The sequence below is a fragment of the Struthio camelus genome, chromosome 7 (assembly GCF_040807025.1).
Source record: "Struthio camelus isolate bStrCam1 chromosome 7, bStrCam1.hap1, whole genome shotgun sequence".
Taxonomy (NCBI): domain Eukaryota; kingdom Metazoa; phylum Chordata; class Aves; order Struthioniformes; family Struthionidae; genus Struthio; species Struthio camelus.
The window spans coordinates 8,459,007-8,478,207 of record NC_090948.1 but is presented as its reverse complement, the minus strand read 5'-3'; the positions used below and the strand labels follow the sequence as shown (position 1 = coordinate 8,478,207).

General features: G+C 40.1%; 1 protein-coding gene across 1 annotated transcript in view; it reads left to right on the top strand.

Annotated features, from left to right (window-relative positions):
* Positions 1-19,201, top strand: part of SLC18A2 (solute carrier family 18 member A2) — a 30,867-nt gene that overhangs the window by 8,650 nt on the left and 3,016 nt on the right. Inside the window, exons 4-14 of the mRNA XM_009668618.2 lie at positions 1,760-1,843; positions 5,016-5,108; positions 6,004-6,093; positions 6,202-6,245; positions 6,325-6,385; positions 10,289-10,384; positions 14,322-14,400; positions 14,652-14,703; positions 15,144-15,207; positions 16,183-16,302; positions 16,955-17,088. Of these exons, the coding sequence (XP_009666913.1) occupies positions 1,760-1,843; positions 5,016-5,108; positions 6,004-6,093; positions 6,202-6,245; positions 6,325-6,385; positions 10,289-10,384; positions 14,322-14,400; positions 14,652-14,703; positions 15,144-15,207; positions 16,183-16,302; positions 16,955-17,088 (917 nt within the window). The remainder of the gene's footprint in view (positions 1-1,759; positions 1,844-5,015; positions 5,109-6,003; positions 6,094-6,201; positions 6,246-6,324; positions 6,386-10,288; positions 10,385-14,321; positions 14,401-14,651; positions 14,704-15,143; positions 15,208-16,182; positions 16,303-16,954; positions 17,089-19,201) is intronic.

The window sequence follows — 19,201 nt, the reverse complement described above, 5'->3', positions numbered from 1 at the left end:
TGGTCTCTTCCATAGCCCCATCCTCCTCTAAGGTTCTTTTAGTCTGAAGTGAGTATCTGTTAGTCAAGCAGTTTTAAACTGATAAAATGTTCAGCCGTGGGAGGGCTATTTTACAGGATCCTTAACAGCTAGTTATGGTATGAGCTTACCAGAAAAATATTGTGAGGTTGCAGTGATTCAAAAGGAGAATATGAGTAAACAGTGTCATAATGCTGATAAACATCACAGTGAGTTGTACAAACAGTAGCATAGCCTGCAAGTCGGCTGAGATAATTTGTCCCCTCTAATGGCATCGATAAGGCATCAGCTGGTGTTTTATATTCAGTTTTGGCATGGCACTTAAAGATGTAGCACAAATGCAAAGAGTACAAGGGAGAACATCAAGGACCATTGGAAGCCTGTGAGGAAAGATTAAAAGAATGGGCTTCAGAAAGCAGATGTAGGGCATATTAAACTCTATGACAAAAAGGAAGGGAATAAACAGGTTTTCTTTGTCCGCTGTATGTAAGAAAAGGAATAATGAGCTTAAAAATTGCATCAAAGAAAATTTATCTTAAATATTAGAAAAATTTTTCTTACAGCAGGGGCAGTGAAGTGCTGGGAAAGATTACCTGGTTGTAGAGTCTCCAGCACTGCTGCATTTTAGGAGCATGTTAGACAAATTTTGGTTGGGATGAATATAAGAGCAGTAAGCCTACTTCAGGGCAGGGGGGAATAGTCTTGATCTGTTGATATCCTTTCTTCTTTTTTTTTTTTTTCCCCACATGGGTAGGGATTTTTGTAAGACCTGGTGAAAAGGTTGAGAGGCATAATGCAGCAGAGTGGGTGGGAGAAGTGCACACGGACCTTGTGTTTAGTTGGCATGTAACAGCTTTCCCGAGCTATAAGACATCTAGGGAAATTCCTTAGGTCATCAACAGGTAAGAGCTGAAAAAGAGTTTAAAAAACTCACCCTAGGTTTAATAAAGCTGAGCATGACAAATGCTCAACACACAGAGACACGTTTGGTTTTATGGGACACACTGATTTTGCAGGGTTGTGAACAGGGAATTTAGCCAGACTAAAGAGCGCAGCAGTTAGGGGCTCTGTCGTAAATGACAGATAAAGGCAGGGACAGGAGTCCTGGGTAAAAATCTCTCTGGAGACTATTAGGAGTCACCTCTTCAGGTGTAATTTCTCCAGTGCTCTGCTGCCATGAGTATCAGTAACATGCTACAGCCCTTGCATTGGTGGAGTTGATTTCCCTGCATGTTCAGCAAGCTGTGCTACACAACATCTAGTCTGGAGTTGGCAACACCTTTGTAAAGCCTCTCTCCATCCATTTGCTTATTGGAGGAAACATGAGGTGGGAGGGGGTGGCATATGAAATCCTCCTTTCCCTGAATGTCTGGAGCTTCAAACTGGGCAGCCTTAAATGAAGCAGCATGGGGAGGCAGAGATGAAAGGAGAAGTCTTATTACTCTGTCTGTGTGCAGCTGAATCAGAGCAGGATGTAATCTAATCCTGAGTAATTAGCTAAGACTGCTTGTACACTTGCATTTTGTGCTACCAGGAGGCTTTGATGCCTAAGAACAATTCACCACTGACAAATTAAAATGCAATAAGAGAAAATAATGCAGTTAGCATTGAAAGTGACACAAGTCACTGTAAACACTTGACTAAATTGCATGAAGTTTTTGCGATAGTTTAAAGAAATCTAACTTTTTAACCTAGTTAGAGTTAACTTAATTTTTCAAATCTGCCTCTATCTTTTCTGTAGTGTTTGCTTTCTCAGGCAGCTACACGTTACTGTTTATTGCAAGGTCCCTTCAAGGAGTGGGTTCCTCTTGTTCTTCAGTGGCAGGTAAGAGAATACACAACTGAATAAAATGCAGATCCCTGATTCTGCCATTGTTAGTGACAGTCATTTCAGTCATTTTCTTAATTGTATATTGTCTACAGTTTCAATAATTAATATAGAATTATTCAATTAAATCCGTTTCACTTTTTCCCCCCCTACCTCTTTCATATAAAGAAGCCCAAAAGCAAATGTCATTTCAGAATTCCTTGGTATTTGGGTTGTTGTAAGGTAGAAAACTAAACAAACTGCACTCTCCCTGGGGTTTCTGCATGTGTGTCTTCAACTTTCTAAATTCATTTTTAGCCATTTTAAAGGTCATCAGGAACTTATCTCTGCACTTATTATAGTTGGGACTAGTAGCTCTGCCTGTTACTGAAATTTCTGTTATAAAATGTTGTTTTCAGTGGCTTATAATCCCATCTGCTGGCTTTGACTCATGTTTCCCGTACTGGGTATCTGCTTCAAGGTTTTTTTTTTTTTTTAAAGTAGGTAAAAGGAAGTATGTGCTTTCAGTCCAAATTGTTCAACCATTGTTGAGACTGAGGCTAGAGAAAATATGTTCTGTTCATGTTAGGACATTTCACATTCTTTTCTTGGAAAATTTTCCTGCAATGGTGGCAGGAGCATGAATTTGGCTTGGGAGAGGACGTCAGTAGAGCTTTTTATCAAGAGTGTATCTTTTGACTTCCCCAGGAAAATTCTTCCTTCCAAATTAGACTGGTCTACAAGCAGAATTCACGTGCACTCTGCAATAACTTAGTAAGAATTTAGCAGCTGAATTCCACCCAGATTCCCTCTGCATGGATTTTGCTCCAGCCCATGTCTGGCCAGCACTGCTTGGGGCAGCTGGGAATATTCTGTGCCCCAGACTGAGCATTTAAACTGGGAGCAAGAAGCACTTTGTGGTTAGGATGAGTTTGAAGCTGTGCAACAAACACTGAGTAAGCAGAGAGATTAAGAGTGGATGAGTAATTGGAAGAGTGGGGATGTGGCTAAGTGAGCAGGCAGGGCGTGGGGTGAAAAACCAGGGATGGAGAAGGCAAGAAGAAGCAGGAGGGGTGAGGACAAGAAAATCTGCCATCTTTCCTTGTAGAACCTGTCACAAAACAAAAGATTCTCCAATCTCTCCACTCCTCTGCTGTCAGCAGCTATCTGAGGAAATCACTACGCAACTGTTATATGTAAAACTGATCTACATAAAAGTTTACAGTCTGCCCCCCATAGGAGTTATTTTGCTAAATGTAATGTGAAGGATTTAAAAGATTCTGCTGGTGCATGGTCCTGTGCAGGAGTCCTTTGCATGCTGTATGATATCATATGTGTTTCCAGTTTGCCCCTAAAAAAAGGAACGAGAAAATTGCATGGGTGGTCATACACAAAATAAATAGAGTTTAAACAACCTTATTAAGGTTGCAGCTCACATTTTTCAAAGTTAAGGCTTGCCAGAATCAAAATTATTGTTCCGCTTTCATTCAGTCCCTGTGCAAGTATGCACATTGAGATCCAATTCTTAGATGAGCATGTGACTTCTTTTCAACAACCTACAAAATAGAGGAGAAAAGACCAAGAGACCATCTGGTCCAGCTTCTTCCTGATTGGGGCTGGCTCAGGCAGGATCAGCTATGTTTCTGGCATTCCTGAGGGATCCTTCACAACATGTTCTCAAAAGTTTCCAGAAATTCCCTCAACATCTAGCTTTGTGCTTAACAACCTTTAGTGTTAGGAAGTTTCCTCTAATCTCTCACCTGAAGCCTCCTTACTGTCATTTAAACGCATTTCTGATTCCCATACCCAGAGTGGACACTTTGTTTCGTTTATCTTTGTGGTTCTTTAGTGTATTTGAAGGCCATTCCCATTAGTTTTCCCTTCTCTGGTTTTAAATTCAAAGTCCTTCAGTAATTCCTCAGAGGTAATATTTTCTAAACCTTTGCTCATCCACATCGCTTTTCTCTGGATAATCTCCAGTTACCCCCATCTTTCCTACAATGCTGTACCAAACCAGACCCAGAAGAAGCTCTGATACCTCCTAAGTGCCAGCCAGAGTGAAAGAATTACTTTACGTATCATGCAGACAAGCATAGCTCACCTCACTTGCAACATTTGCTTACTCATGTTCAGCTTATGTTTTGTTATAACATTCAGATTTTTTTATGTAGTATTCCTGCCAACCGACCATTTACCATCCTGTATTTCTGTATGTAATCATTCCTAACTGTAAAATTGTTACCTTCTTTGTACTGAATCCTGGTCTTATCAAGATTATTTCTCCAAATACGACAAATTCGTTGTGAATTCTGATGTTGTTCTCTGACTTGCTCTCCAAGAGTTATTGCTAACAGTTTGATGTCATCCACAATTTTCAATAAGCATATCTGTTCACATAGAACCTCTGACTTTTTGGTGCACGTGATGGACACTATTCACTTAATGATCAATCATGCAATATTTAGTTTTTCTTCTTCTGGTTCACTATGCAGCTGTGGACCTTATTTACTGAATTCTACTCAAACCTTGATTTGAAAACAGAATTGTTAATTTCTATGAGGACTCTTCTATAGCTTTTACCGCTACCGTGCCTGAGCACTTCACAAAAACACAAATTAATTTGGTTTCATGTTTCCCTTTGTGAAATGAAGGCTTATCATCATCAAATGCAGAAGTGAGACTCATGAAGATAAAGGTCAAAACCATCTTTTAATTTTGGATGCTGAACTTGAAATATTCATTTTAAAAGCAATCAGCACTGCCTAATACTCTGTGTTCAAAGTATCGCTTCCATTGACCACAGTTACATGTGTGAGTGGTCACCAGACCTTTGTGTCAAGCACTGGAGTATAAATAACAAACAGGGGATACTTGTCCAAAGCTTTGTTTCACCTAGTTGAAAAATATCGTCTAAAAGCTGTATGACAAAGACAGAGAATCTAGCAACTCAGGACATCATTAAATTACCTGAGTGATCAAACATGATGGAACATGGTCTTTGAGACCATTTGCACTTGCCAAATTCCTTTTTGCTTCAAGGTAAATTCCATGTGGAGGAGATGTATATACAGCTTTCTTCTATACTTGCTATCTTCTCTGTCAAATATTCACTAGGGCTGGCAAATGACGACAAAACACTGTAGTAAACAGCTGCCTAATTTTGTTTGTGGGTTTTTTTTTTTAATGTTAGGGATGGGCATGCTTGCCAGTGTTTATACAGACGATGAAGAGAGAGGCAACGCAATGGGAATTGCACTAGGAGGTCTTGCTATGGGAGTATTAGGTGAGTGAAATGGAGGCTCTACGAGCAAAAGAAACCCCTCAGCATTCCCCAAAACATGTATTTGTGACCTGTGAAAGCAGCAGAAGATTCTGAGTAAGTGCAATGTTATTAGGCTGTCTCCAGTTTAGATTACTGGTGCACGCTAGGAATAGTTTTTTACACAGAAATATATTTCTTAGGCAGATACAGTTTCTTAAAGGCAGGCACATCTTCTGATACACAGAAGTTTTTCAAATCTTGGTTACCAATTACCTCCTGATTCAGAATATCTCCTCTTACCAGTGTGCTCAGTCCAATGATTAGCAATCAGAGCTATTGTGTTCACTCAGTTATATAACTGGGTTTTAGTGGTATAGGTTAGTGTTCATGACTTGGACAGACTTTACAGGGACTACAGGCTGTATTCTTACCCACATAAATGTTTAAATGCAGGAGATGAATGCCAGGCTCTAAAGGGTTTAGGCCCCACCCTGATCCGGTTGCAGCTTGGTGGCATTGCAGTCAGTATGTCCGATGAAGCCCACCTCAGGAGCACTGTCTGATCCTTACTGGCTCCCAGGACCAGATCCTGTTGTTTTGAATCACAGAATTAATATAACTGAAATTAAAGGAGTAAAGCGAGTCAGACTTGGATGGTGCTTGATGTTTCCTATTTGAACTATGTCAGACAGTAGTCTCTAGATGTTTGGGTTTTGTTTTCATGGAACAGTATTTTCTGAGTTAAAATTATAGCTGTTTATTTTGATCACAGAGAACTTTGTGTGTTTTTTTTTTTTTTAATTGAGGATTTTGGTCACTAAGTGTTGATAGCAGCATGGCCAAAGCCTTGAAAAGGCTATGTGTTTGGAGTCAGGGATAAGACTGCATAACTGTTTCCTTTATTTTTCTCTCTCAGTGGGCCCACCTTTTGGGAGCGTCATGTATGAGTTCGTGGGGAAGAGTTCTCCTTTCCTTGTGCTGGCTGCACTAGCACTGTTAGATGGAGGTCAGTAAATATGAACATTCAGTATTTCCATCCAGCACATTCCTTCCACTCCTTACCATCTAGCCACCTTTCTTGAAGAAATTTTACAGCATTGCTTTCTTTTTGCAGCTGTTCAATTATTTGTGCTACAGCCATCCAGAGCACAAGCAGAAGTAAGTATTAACATGAAGCACTTCAGGTGATGGATGATGCTTTGCCTTTCATAAACCCAAGCTTTTTTGTGTTTCATAGAGTCAGAAAGGGACACCGTTACTGACGCTCTTGAAGGACCCTTACATCATTATCGCAGCAGGTACCTGATTCCTTTTCTTTACTGACTGTTGGTGGTACAGCTGGCATCCTAGAACGCCTCAGGCTAACCTAGTTTAACTGTAGTGTCATTTGCAGCTTTCATTCACATAAAGGTCAAAGAACAAAATCATTCATTGGCAATACAGGATTAGTACACCGCTAGAAACTTCATAGGATGGAAGTTGGATGGAAGTCTGTCTAGCTTGGAGGAAGCTAATGAATTGCAGTGACTTACTAAGATAACGAATTGCTGCTCACACTGAGATGTGACCCTGGAACTTTCTATAAGGCAAATGAACAGGGCTAAGGCATTTGGACAGAGGAATTGCCAGCACATCCCAGACAAGCATAAGGGATTATGTTGAACTTTGTTTCCCTTTGAAGAGGGTGTGAGTTTGGTCTCTAGGGCATGGATTATATTTGACAAAAGGTCTGGGTCAAATGGTGGATGGCATTTGATATTACGTATATCATTGTTTGATGATTCTTCCTGTCTAGAGAGAAGTTTGGCTTTTTGCATCACATTTCATTGAGCATTTATTCTGAAGAAGTCAGTAATTAAGCCTGGCCTTCTTTATGTTCATAAAATACCTGAGAACACGTCATGATTTTTACAGTTGTGTTCCTCTGCTTGTAACTTAATTCTCCTACAAAGCAATCTTACAGGCATTATTTGGGTTCTCTGGTTTTAGTGATCTTAATTATCATTATCTTAACTCTGTAACTAGACACTTGGTCAAGCTGTGACCAAAGTTTTGGCTTAAGAAACTCTTGGAGCATTAAAAGACCCTGCCGTAGAACAAAAGTGTTTGAGGGAAAAAATTAGCAAAGGCAGCAGCTGTCATGAGAGATCAAATCTATCATTCATCTGATTCAGTATCTAGTCTCTTACAGTGGTTAGTAGCAGGTGCTGCAAAGTAAGGTTCATCTGTCATATGAAGTAGGTATCTGCAGAGGAATGGAATCCCCATCAAGATCTAAACTGTAACAGAGCTTGTTTTAAACCCCAAAACATGACAAGGGGATGGATTTGTAAGGGGCACTTTACTTGACTAAGATTTGGCTAAGACTCAGCTTAGCATGAACAGCTAAGTGCTATGGACCATGGATCTCGCCTTTATGCTGCTTTATTTTGCCCATCCTTCATGTCTGCTGGAAGCAGGGATAGAATTTGTTTCCATTTTCTGACACATTTGCATCGCATTCAATTTTTGCAGCTCCTCTCCTCTGAGAAGCTGTTTCAGGTGATGTTTCAGGAGCTTTGTAAAGCAACCAGTCTGAGAGCCAAACTGGTGAAAAAGACTCAGGATAGGTAACCTGGCATCAGGACTATGTGTGTCAGAGATACATTTTCCCTACTGCCACGGCTCCTTTTCCCTCTTGCTTCCCTGCATTTGCCTATAAGCACTTCTGGTGCTTCCCAGTTCCCCTTCCTATCTTTGATCCAGTGCAGCTGGGCATGGCAGGAAGGAGGGGAAAAAAGGTGATACAGGATGTACATCCATTCTGTACAGGATGTACAGAAAGGATGGCCCTTCAAAGAAGGGGCAGCCTCTGTAGGGGAGGGAAAATGTGAGCAAATATTGATTCTGCCTCCTTCTCCATGGTTTGTGTCAGATGTGACATCTCACAGTGCTATCAGTGCTCATGTACCCAGACAAAAGAAACATTATTGACAGTTTTTGTCACTGATAGTTGGAGCTCAACAAATGATGTCAATGTAATTCTCGTAGCTAGACCTCGTTAACAGGGATTACAGAAGCTACAGGGTGACAAAGTTTTCTTGATAGACAAGTTAGTTTAAACTATCAAATCCAAAAACCGGAACTTGCTTAAGTTGAGACAGATATCATCATGAGCACGTGGGTTCTTGAGAAGGTGCCTGACAGTTTTTCACTGGATACTCACCATTTTACAGGAAAATATTGGTGATATTTATGGTACTGTGCCAAAAGTCTAGTGAGTTCTTAGCCATGGAGATGGGATCTAGCTGGAATGTAGTAGTGTCACACCTACAGGACATTTAATTTAATTTAAATAAGAAACAATGTAGGAATTATGCCCTTGAGATATGACTCTCTTAAGAGAGGTCAGGCCCATGTAGTATGGAGGCAAGAGTTATTTCATCTTCTTTTGAGGAAGCTTCAGTAAGGTAGCATGGTCTTTATTAGACCTTGCACTTAGTCTGCAGAGTACCATCTTAGGCTCTCATTGTTCTCTTGAGGTACATCCTAAAGATCGGACGTACCTTTGTCATGGTGTACTTGCTGAGTTTGGTAAACTCTGATGATGTCCTATCCTAATGAGAAATGGGTGCAACACATACCCACATGCACACACATTTCTGGACTTTTGTGAAGTTTGTTAAGAGCAGAATAAGATCTTTGCCACTTAACCACTTCTGTTAGAGCCACACTGCTTCCTCTGGCTGCACTTTGTGTGTCTTAAAATGGTTTTCTGGCATCAGAGAAGTTGCTCAAGCTTGGCTGATTTTGGTTTGGAACAGGGAAACCCCTAGGTGTTTAACTAAGTTGCCTATGGACACTATACTAGTGGAAGCCTGCAACAGAGTGGAAAGGTTAGCTTTAGACATAACATTGCGTCTTTAGTGTAAAGCAGTGCTGAACTGTTGCTGCTTGCCCCAGGAAGGGAGTGAGTGAGCCAGCCTGAAAGTTTATTTTAGGAATCTTTGATACATGGTCTAATATATTCTGACAGATTTGAACAAAGAATGACATCAGTGCTCATTTCATTTTGAACTGTATGAGGAGGAACTTATTCCAAGAGAAATAATATTTCACTGACCTCGGAAAAATAAAGCTTTTTTTAAAAAGTGAAATTTGGATGGTAAACTGCTGTAAGAGTCTTGAACATGTTCCTAAATTTCAGAGATTATAAATATTAGAAAGAAAAGTGGGAACACATGCCTGAGGTTGTCAGTTCTAGGAGTGACTTCCAAACCGCCTTGAAAATCATTTTGTAAAGGATTGGCAGAGGGGATGCATCCTGTTGCCCCGCATTAGTCTTTAGCTGCTTCAGGTTCTTTTGAGGAAGTGGGAAAGGCATCCTGAATCAAAAGAAATACCATGAGATTTAATAATCTCAGCACTGCAGCTGAGGTACATTACTGAGGATAGATGGACTTGACATAAAACCACTGGAATCTCAATCTGCAGGTTGTGGACAGCAGGAAACAATTCTACATTGACAGAGCTGAGCCAGCAGGCAAGGCTGAATCAGCACTTTCACTGCTTTGCTTTTGAACAGCCAAAGGTCCCAAAATTCAAAAGGCATTGGGAAGCAATTGAAATTCATAGGGCTAGGCTTAGGACTTATTGGCTGCTCAGTTGCACAGTCTTATTTGTTGCTAGTTCTGGAATCACTTCACCAAACTCGCTATTGTAGGGGATAGACATCCCTGTGGTTGTCTCATGCGTTTTCGTCGGATCAAGACCTCCATGATTCTTCTTAGTCGTTTTCAAATGACAAAGGAATGGGGTCAGAGCTGGTGCCTCTTGCACAAGAGGGCTCAGGTTTTGCCCCAGGAGACTAGAGATAAAGACTAAAGGATTGTAGTTTTAGTTTATCATTTGTACAACAGTGAGACCTCATGAACTTTCTAAATGTCATCATGCTCACTGCAGACTCTGTTCCCCTCCCTTCCATATTATGAAAATATTTTAACCTTTATTGTAGACTTTGTAGGAGAATTGAAATATATAGGAAGTTAGTCTTAAGTGGTTTTACGTTCTCTGCTATTTAACATTAATCAACATTTGACACATAACAAATAGGACTGTAAAGAGCGCAATCTTTTTGTAAAAGCGTCCATCTTTCATATAGCTTTTTGTTAACAGTCAAAAGAAATAATTTCTACTTTTTTTTCTCCTGTTCTTTCTCTAAGGATCAATCTGTTTTGCAAACATGGCTATTGCTATGCTTGAACCAGCATTACCCATCTGGATGATGGAGACCATGTGTTCAAGAAAGTGGCAACTTGGTAAAGTACAGTACACTGTTTGTTTCTAGTATATATTATCCAATAGCTGTCTCTATTCTTGCCCCATTAGAAATGATCTTATGTGCTTTAGGGTAGTCGTTTTTGGTAACTATCTCTAAGCTGCCGACATCATAGCGGCACAACTGCATACATGCACTTGTAAAAGGATTAGATAGGGGATTGCCATTGTTGTAATATAGATTCAAATAAGGGGCAACAGGGGCACTGCAAGGGGAAACAGATGCAGGCAGCCACAGTGCTGTGCTGGTGCCTGCGGAGCGCCAGTCCTACCGGGCTCCCTTCGGAGCCCCAGCACACCTGGCAGCGAGTTCCCTGCGGCAGGCTGAGCAGCAGAGCCGGCCCAGCAGGGCAGTCTGGTAGGCTTGCATGCACATCACGTATTCATACAGCGCAGCAACACTGCCAAACGGGAGACTGATGGTTAAGCGCAGCACACTGTGATTTGATTTCTCGCCCCCCATTTTAGACAGCAAACATGCACAAATTTCAGATTCTATTTTTAAATAAGCTTTTTATAAAGCCTTTTTGACAATCAAGGAAACATCAAAGATTTGATTAAAGGGCATTGTCAATTTAAAAAAAACAGAACACAATTTATGTTAGAGGTTTGAGTTTTTTCCTACAGGGCATCATTTTTCAATTCCTAGTATGAATGGCCTGGAGTAGGCAATCACACAAGTCTGCACTGGATTCAGTATGTTTGGCGTAGAGCATGCGCAAACTAACACATACTCATCCAGGGCTGCTCGCAGCAACAGTGTGGAAGAAGCATGGACTTTTCTTAAAATGTAGCCACCAGAGAGAAAGGGGGCCTTAGGAACATTTTTTTTTCAGTCGTCTGGAAGATTTTACACCCTTTTCAATGGTTATTTAGTCATCTCATTCGTAAGAGACTTCTCGACAGAGCTCATGACACTTCTAAGTAGTAACCATGTTTTTACTGAAGGGAATGGCATTTTCTGATTGAAATCAGCAGGTTGATATTTTGACCACCAGTGTCCGCAGGCAAACTGGGAACTTGTCCATGTATCAGATTAGATTAGAGTGCAAAGCTTGGGGAGCGCTTTCTCTTTGAGGTGACCAGGGGAAAAAGACAAGAAAAAGGGACTAACTTCCAGGAAGCGTCAAACTCCAGCAGTGAGCAGAAGTTCCAGCTTTTCTTCTCGGTCTATTAGTGTCCGTGAATGCTGCGCTGAGGTGTCCAGACAGCCACGTGGTGTGCGAAAGGTTATTGTGAATTGTGCTGGGTGGCGGAGTGCCTGGCCTTTATGTGTCACAACACCTAGGTTTTGATCCTCTTTATGAATGAGACTGATGTTTACTGTTTTAATAGTCTGTAGGAAAGAGTTACTGTTACAAACACAAAATGTATTTGATGAAGCTAATTACGTGTTCTGTGCTGTGAAGTTTCTTTAGGGTGTTTTTTCATATCAATATATGATATTTGCAAAAAAAAAAATCCTTGATGAAAATGATGTTCAACTAGCATCAAACTAATATCCCTGCACTACGTCAAGTAGTTAATATCAAATTTCCTGATTAGCTCCAACACTAACAGTAATTGTGTTAAAGCATGACCTCACCACAGAGAGAATACAAGCCTTAGTTCTAATAAACGCTAACTCAGATCTAGGCTGGCCATAGATAGCCGTCCTCATTGTAGTGCCGAACCATTGTATGTGCTAATGATTGCTAGCCAGTAATATAGCAAAATTAATGCACAAGCCTAGCGATTCTAAAACTCGCTGAGAAGAAGACAGATTGCTTATCTACCTCCCACACGAGTGTTTAATATTACTGGTGTAACGGAAATGAGATTTATGAATCTCTTCTTTGAATAGAGATTCCTGGAAGCAAAATATCCATTTTAAATTAAGACTAATTTTACCCCATAATGATATAAGTAATTGATTCCATTATGCTTTGTCTGATTTGACAGCATTAATTAAAGTTTTTAAGCCTCTTGAATTATATCTTGAACTGCAGGATTTTAAGTAAATCCTTATCTTATACAATTTAGTAGTCCAGCTGTCTGAAACATGACGTGAAGAAAGTATAAAGGATCCTAATTTCGATCAGTTAGTGTTACAGTGACTAAAGCTTGTTTAGAAAATTAAAGTTCTGCTTCAGTATAACACAGCTTATCACTGCCTTACACACCCAACTATAAGACTTATTTAGCGAGTCTTTGCAGTATTTTCTGCAGTTTTCAAGGTCTTCTATGTAACATGACTACTTGGTATAAGGAGATTGCTCCAAGCAGTACCAAAGCAGCTGCAGTTACACAGGTGAAAATGTTTTCCCAGCCTTACTATTACAACGCATGAGGATTTTAATCGCAGGATATTGCTGGGCTAAAAATTACCTCTAGATTTTTTTTATGAATATCAGAGAGATAGGAAGGAAGATGGATAGACAGGAAATGAGAAAATCTATGTTGCCTTGGTGAAAGATGAGGAGCATATACACTTGAAGGAAATTGTTCGATTGTGTACCATAATGTCATGGCAGCTTTCTAAACGTGAATTGCTTGATTCCCAATTTAAAAAATGAGCAGACAGACAGCTTGTCATGGCGAGCATTAAGTTGTCAGACTTTCCCAGCTTTGGCAAATTTCCCAGTTTTACTTTTCTTAGGAAGATGCAAATTTTAACAGGAACAACAGAAAAATACTGTGTATTATTTCTTCCAAGACATATAAACCACTCTACTCCGTTCCACAAAGGATCCAACATTAAATGCAACAACTCCATTCGTCTGTTTCTCAGAAATGTTTTATACAATGTCTTCGCCTCAAAGACAGCCCATGGTCTTGTACGTGCCTACGTAGTTCTCGCCGGCGCTCTCCAGGCAGCTGCAGCAGGGGCAATGGCACTCTGCTCTACCTGCTAGTGTTTCTTCTACAAAGCAGAAGCTTCCTCTTACGTTTCCCCTCAGGCTTGGTTCTGCCCTATGATTTGTGTATAGGGATGGGAAGAGGGTGAACCCTCAAGCACGGACTATAATGGGCTTTTAAACCACAGACGTTTCTGGCCACGGTGGAGCCAGCTGCAGATACTTTGGATACAGCCATTGCTGTGGATATCCTAAGACTACAAAAATAGTTGTTCCAAGCAACCTTTCTGTCAGAGTGGAGGTGGGGCACACATGGGAGGATCTGGTCACTCTAGCATCAGAAAAAATTTAGTTGGATGCCCTCATCTCCAAGTTTTCATAGATAATTATTTTTAAAATTTAAACTAATAACCAATTTCTTAAAAATTAACTTTTACTGTGAATATATTGGCTGAATTGTTTTAAAATTATGTTTTTAAGACATGTTAACCTTTACATTATGAATATATGCTCAGCTTCAGTATTTACTTGAGCAAGGACCATACTGTGGCTTTATAAACTTGCCTCTAGTACAAGCACTTACTGCAGTCACATTGAGCGAGCTTGCAAAGTCACAGTAGCAGTCCTGCTGTCCCCTTGCTCCAGAGAGAGATTTACCTGTCCCTAACAGTTCTGTGTCTGTTGCATATGCTGAGCACATGCTCGAAAAGTTCAATATAACAGAGAAATGTTTGTGAAGGGAAAAGCGAACTTTCTTGAGCCATCACAAAGCTTATTGTAGAAATACTTTTTACTCTTTATTTTATTTTTTATTTTTTTCTATCTCCTCTCCCGTACCAGTTGTTGTAGTTGATGCTGAAAAACTCTTTTCAAAGGCATCACATCGCTCCTGTATTTCATAGATAATGTCGTTAGATTTCATGAAAGGACTGCAACAAACCGGATATTTGATTCTTTGTGCAATGCACCAAGACTGTATTAGATGCGTTCAAATCAAAATTGCAGTGTCTGGAATTTATTAGTCTCTTCTAACACTTCACTTAAATCATCGCTGATAAAACATCTCATTCATATTTTTCAGGTGTTGCTTTTCTTCCAGCTAGTATCTCTTATCTTATTGGGACTAATATTTTTGGGATACTTGCACACAAAATGGGAAGGTATGCTTGATTTAAAAATACTAATAATGTTCCAGTCTGTTCCTGTCCTGTTTCGGTGTTTCCCAGGGCAGTTCATTGATAGTGGAAATCATTAAAGTCTGTTGTGTAGAAGTAATTATTAACCTAGAAGAATAATTTTTTGAAATCCTTTGGTTATGTAACTCTTCACTTCTGATATGATGCTGAAACATTCAAGATATTTCTAATATCTTAATGTCACTAATGTCTAAGTGATGGTTCTTCTTTGATAGGTGGCTTTGTGCTTTACTTGGGATGATAATCGTGGGAATAAGTATTATATGTGTAAGTAAAACCAATCATCTAAATGTTCATGTATTCATCTTTGAGTATGTGTTTTACCCATGAGATTTTACTGAAGTTCCTGCCTTATGATACTTCATTAAACTGTGTATAGTTAATAGGTTCCAGAACACAATTTTGAGGGCTTTTAGATTTCATTGCTTTAGGTCTTTTGAAGGAGATATGGCTCTTGAAGGAGAAGGATGGTCATTTTTTTGAGCTCTTGCTCAATTAGCAGTTTGTTCTTGTTCGTAATAGTACGTGTGTCAGTGGTGTAATGGCACAGATATCTGAAACTGTAGTCCACAACAGGAACCAAATTCTAATGTGCACTTCTGTACAAAGCGTGCCATGAATACTCAGGGTTTATCTGAGAAAAAGAAAACTACCCTTGTTAGCATGTGCAGTATGATATAATTAACTTCCTGAAATTTCATTTCTAGGTACCATTTGCTAAAAATATTTATGGGCTCATAGCACCAAATTTTGGAGTTGGATTCGCCATTGGTAAGGAAAATTTTGATGACTTATTACAGTCTGTTGCTCTTGTAAAAGTGATGTTATGCAGGCCATACTGATTTTACGGTAGCAAAGCCTGAGCTGTGATCCAAATTGGTAGGTAAAGCAAGAAGGCTTAAAGGACCAATGCTCAAGGTAATTTGATCTAGGCTGTTATTAAACAAGCTAGATTCTGCAGTCTGTCCAGAGTTGCTCCATCAGCCTAAATGGATCTTTCAAATGGTTCACAAAATTATACCTTGTTTTCAGAAATAAAGCAATGCACTGTATAAAAACCACAGTATTCCCTGCTGTAGAAGAGATTTATATAGACACTTTCATAGAGAAAATGCACTCTTGAATTTTTGTTCATCTGATGGGAATGCCTAATTACACATGCGTATGCTCTTTTTCAAGTAATATGTGTGAACTTTGTTTATACTGAACCACCCAGTCGGACTTGAGTGGGGGGTCAAGGCTTGGTTTTTAGCGCTTGGCTAGTCAGCAATTGTTCTCGGGTATCTTCTTGCACAGGGGACTTCCAGTTAGGAAAGAAGTCAGAGGAACAATTACAAATTCTGAATATTTCAGCCATTTTCTCAGACTTGTCTTGTGCTATTGCTAGCAGTGAAAGCCTCATGGCTCCAAAGACACAAGTTAAAACTACTCTAATAATTTTGAGTGACTGGAAGCTAATGAAATCTTTTAGGCCTACAGTAAATGTGAGTTCATACAAAAATAACTGTCCTCTTAGTGAAAGTTACTTTGCCGTTATGTGAGGAAAGAGCCTTTGCATGGACAGTTGCTGTGAAGCAGCTGACATGCGCTAAGGTAAGTATGCAGTTGAGTATGTGGCTGGGCTTTTCCTTTGTTTATTTAAGATTAGGCATCCTTTTAGTTGTTTTTAGCAGAGTTCAGAGAGATATTAAAAGAAAAAAATATCGAAATGTTTTCCTGAAATATATTTCCCTCCCTCACCATAAGGAATGGTGGACTCTTCCATGATGCCAATTATGGGCTACCTCGTAGATCTGCGACACGTGTCCGTCTATGGCAGCGTGTATGCGATAGCTGATGTTGCCTTTTGTATGGGGTTTGCATTTGGTAAGTCTTGCCTTTTGTTGCTTATAATGCATTTGACAGTAATGAAAAGAGAAATAGGGAGCCTCTTAGGAGTGAATCCCAGTGGCATTCACAGGCCTTATGAGCTAGGGTAGTTATGTGCTGCAAGAAGTGAGAAGCAAAGGGAGAGGACGCAGGGAACTGTGTGGCATCTCTTCCCCTCTGCCATGATGCTGTTCTCAGCTTCATTACCTGTAACAGCCTTGAAGGGGGTAGGCACTGAACAGGGATACGATATTCCTAGTAAAGAGGCCCTGCAACATTTGAAACTAGCCCATGGCTGCTCACCTAGCTGTCTGCAAAGGAAATAATTCCATGCCGTCCTGCCATCCCCTTGAGTTTATGATACATAGCTTTGTGGCGAGATGATGTGCTTAGATGCTGAACCACCGTATAGGAGGCATCTGTGCCAAGGCACGCTGGAGCTCCTAGAGAGGAGGATCTTGAATTTCTTCAGTGAATGTGGAGCATGAAGCAAGGAAAGGTTTATGTTTGAGTTACAAAGGTATATTTACATTCCTCAAATCAATTTTGTAAAATGGGAGTTTTGCATATAGAACTGCTGTTGTCTAAAGTGAATGTTGCAAATTTTACGTCTGAGCGGTATTCAGAAAAAGGTTCTTATTTATAAAAGGTCCCTCTGCTGGTGGTGCCATTGCAAAAGCAATTGGATTTCCATGGCTCATGACCATTATAGGAATTGTGGATATTCTTTTCGCTCCTCTGTGCTTTTTCCTTCGAAGTCCACCTGCCAAAGAAGAGAAAATGGTAAGCAGAAAAAGTTTTTTGCTTTTGTTTTTTCAGTGAAATGAACAATAACTTATTTCTGCATCTTGGCTTCTAACTTCCCCAAAACAGGACTGGCACAGTTTTTTTCACCCTCATGCATTCCCTTTGGAATGAAAAAATACCTCTTTGTATATCCGAGATGTATGAAGAAAAGCTTTTTGCTATACACATAGTGCATATATTATTATGTACCTCGCTGTTACAATGTCTTTAAAGTCAGTCCTTCTTTTTTAGCTTTTACAATAAAATGAGCAATGATTATCATCAAACAAATAGAGGTCCAGCAGACATTCATCTGCAACAGTTTATAATGTGGTTGAGTCAGTATGAAAGCCATTATTGTTTTCCCCTAAGTGCCAAAACTGTATTCACCAAGTACTCACTTAACGTGATTCATTCCTTTGTGTGCCTCGTCCTGTTTTCTTCAGGGTCATCCATAGTACATTTTGCTCCTTTTCTTCCTCTTCCTTCATATAGATCCCTTACAAATTAATGACTTCTCTTATCCTAACTGTAGCACAGGTCTTTTCTTTCTTTCTTTTTTTTTTTAATATAACTTTGCCTATGACTTGATTTTAATGAGTCAGTGCTCCTTCCTCCCTAGCCACTGTATGGTGCATAAGAATGTTACTTGGCCAAACCGGCAATATTGCCCAGTATCTTCTTGTCAACAGTGACCAACAGTGAGTGTCAAGGGATGAGTGTAAGAGCAGGTGAACCTGTTGTGCTACGTCCCTAAAATTGTCTCTCAACCTTCAAAAACTTGGAAGGGGGAGCTAAGAGGCCTCCTAAGTCAAAAGTGACACCGTGATTAATAGACTTAAATGGACTTTTTCCCCATTAGTTTGACCAGTTGCTCTCTGAACCGATGTGAAAGTCTAAGGTCCACAACAGTCTGGAGTGAGGACTTAGTCCATGAGTTCAGCTCCAGGGGTTCCACAAATGTGCTTATATATCCACAGTCCACTCTTTCTCCTATTATTCACTGTTTGCTGAGCCTGCACAGCCCTAAAAGCCTCCTGCTTTGTTTTCAACTGTCCTTTTCCTTCATTTCTCCTCCCATCCATACTGTTTTCCCCTCTGTCTTCCATTTCTGCAGCTTAATTTGCCCTTTAAAATAATGTCCTTTATCCAGTCCCTTACATTCCTGTTGCAAGATCTGCTGTTCGTATAGATTTATATTGGATCAGGTTCAAAAGCCCTCTTACTGCTGGAGGTGATACATTGCTTTGTTCATTAGGCTTCCTCTGTTTGGCAAGAAGATGGGAAACTCCAGAAAGAATTGTAACGCAGCTCTATTAGTAGGTAGAACAATCTGCGTTCAGATTCCAGAGCTGGTAACATGCTGAAGAACAAGTACAAATCTTTGCTGCAACATCTGTCACCATCTGTAGGTTTAGCCCAGAAGGTGCTCAGTCCTCGCTCAGGCTGAAGAAGGTGGCTTGAGGCCAAAATGTAGTTGTTGGTTGTTTATTGGTAGGAAAAGAAAATGTAATTTTGTATCGCCATTATCTTACTATGTAGTGACACATCTCTGAAAGGTAAGAGCAGAAACTACTGGATATGCTGCTCACACTTTGTACTGATGTAAACAGAAAAATGTAAAAATGAATCTTACTGAAGTTGTAGCGTATGTGAGGATAGAGGCCTTCAGTTTTGCACATATTTGGATTGCAGAATCCCAGCAGTTCCAGCTAATCCTTTGTCATAACCTTTGCAGATCTTTTTACATGCTGACTAAGGCTCAGGAGCAGAAAGGGAAAAATAATGAGGAGCTGCTGTTGTTTGCCAGAGATATGAAATTTCCTGGAGATGCCCCACAGCTGTACATAAGGCAGGGCCAAGTGCAGGTGCCTGTTGGAACATCCATTTAAAAGGCAGGAGTAGGCTTGGGCAAATCAACATAAGAGCAAGTTTCTTTCCCAGAAAGAGCAGTGAGACAAAAAAATTTATGTGCATAAGGTTCTTTCAGAAGAAAGTGCTGTTGCTTGAAGTCTAGAAAAACTAATGGCTACAGAGGTTTGGCCTGAGGCTTGAAGAATAAGCCAGAAGTAAGGGAAAAACGCAATGTGGGCAAAGCAAGGTACTTAAT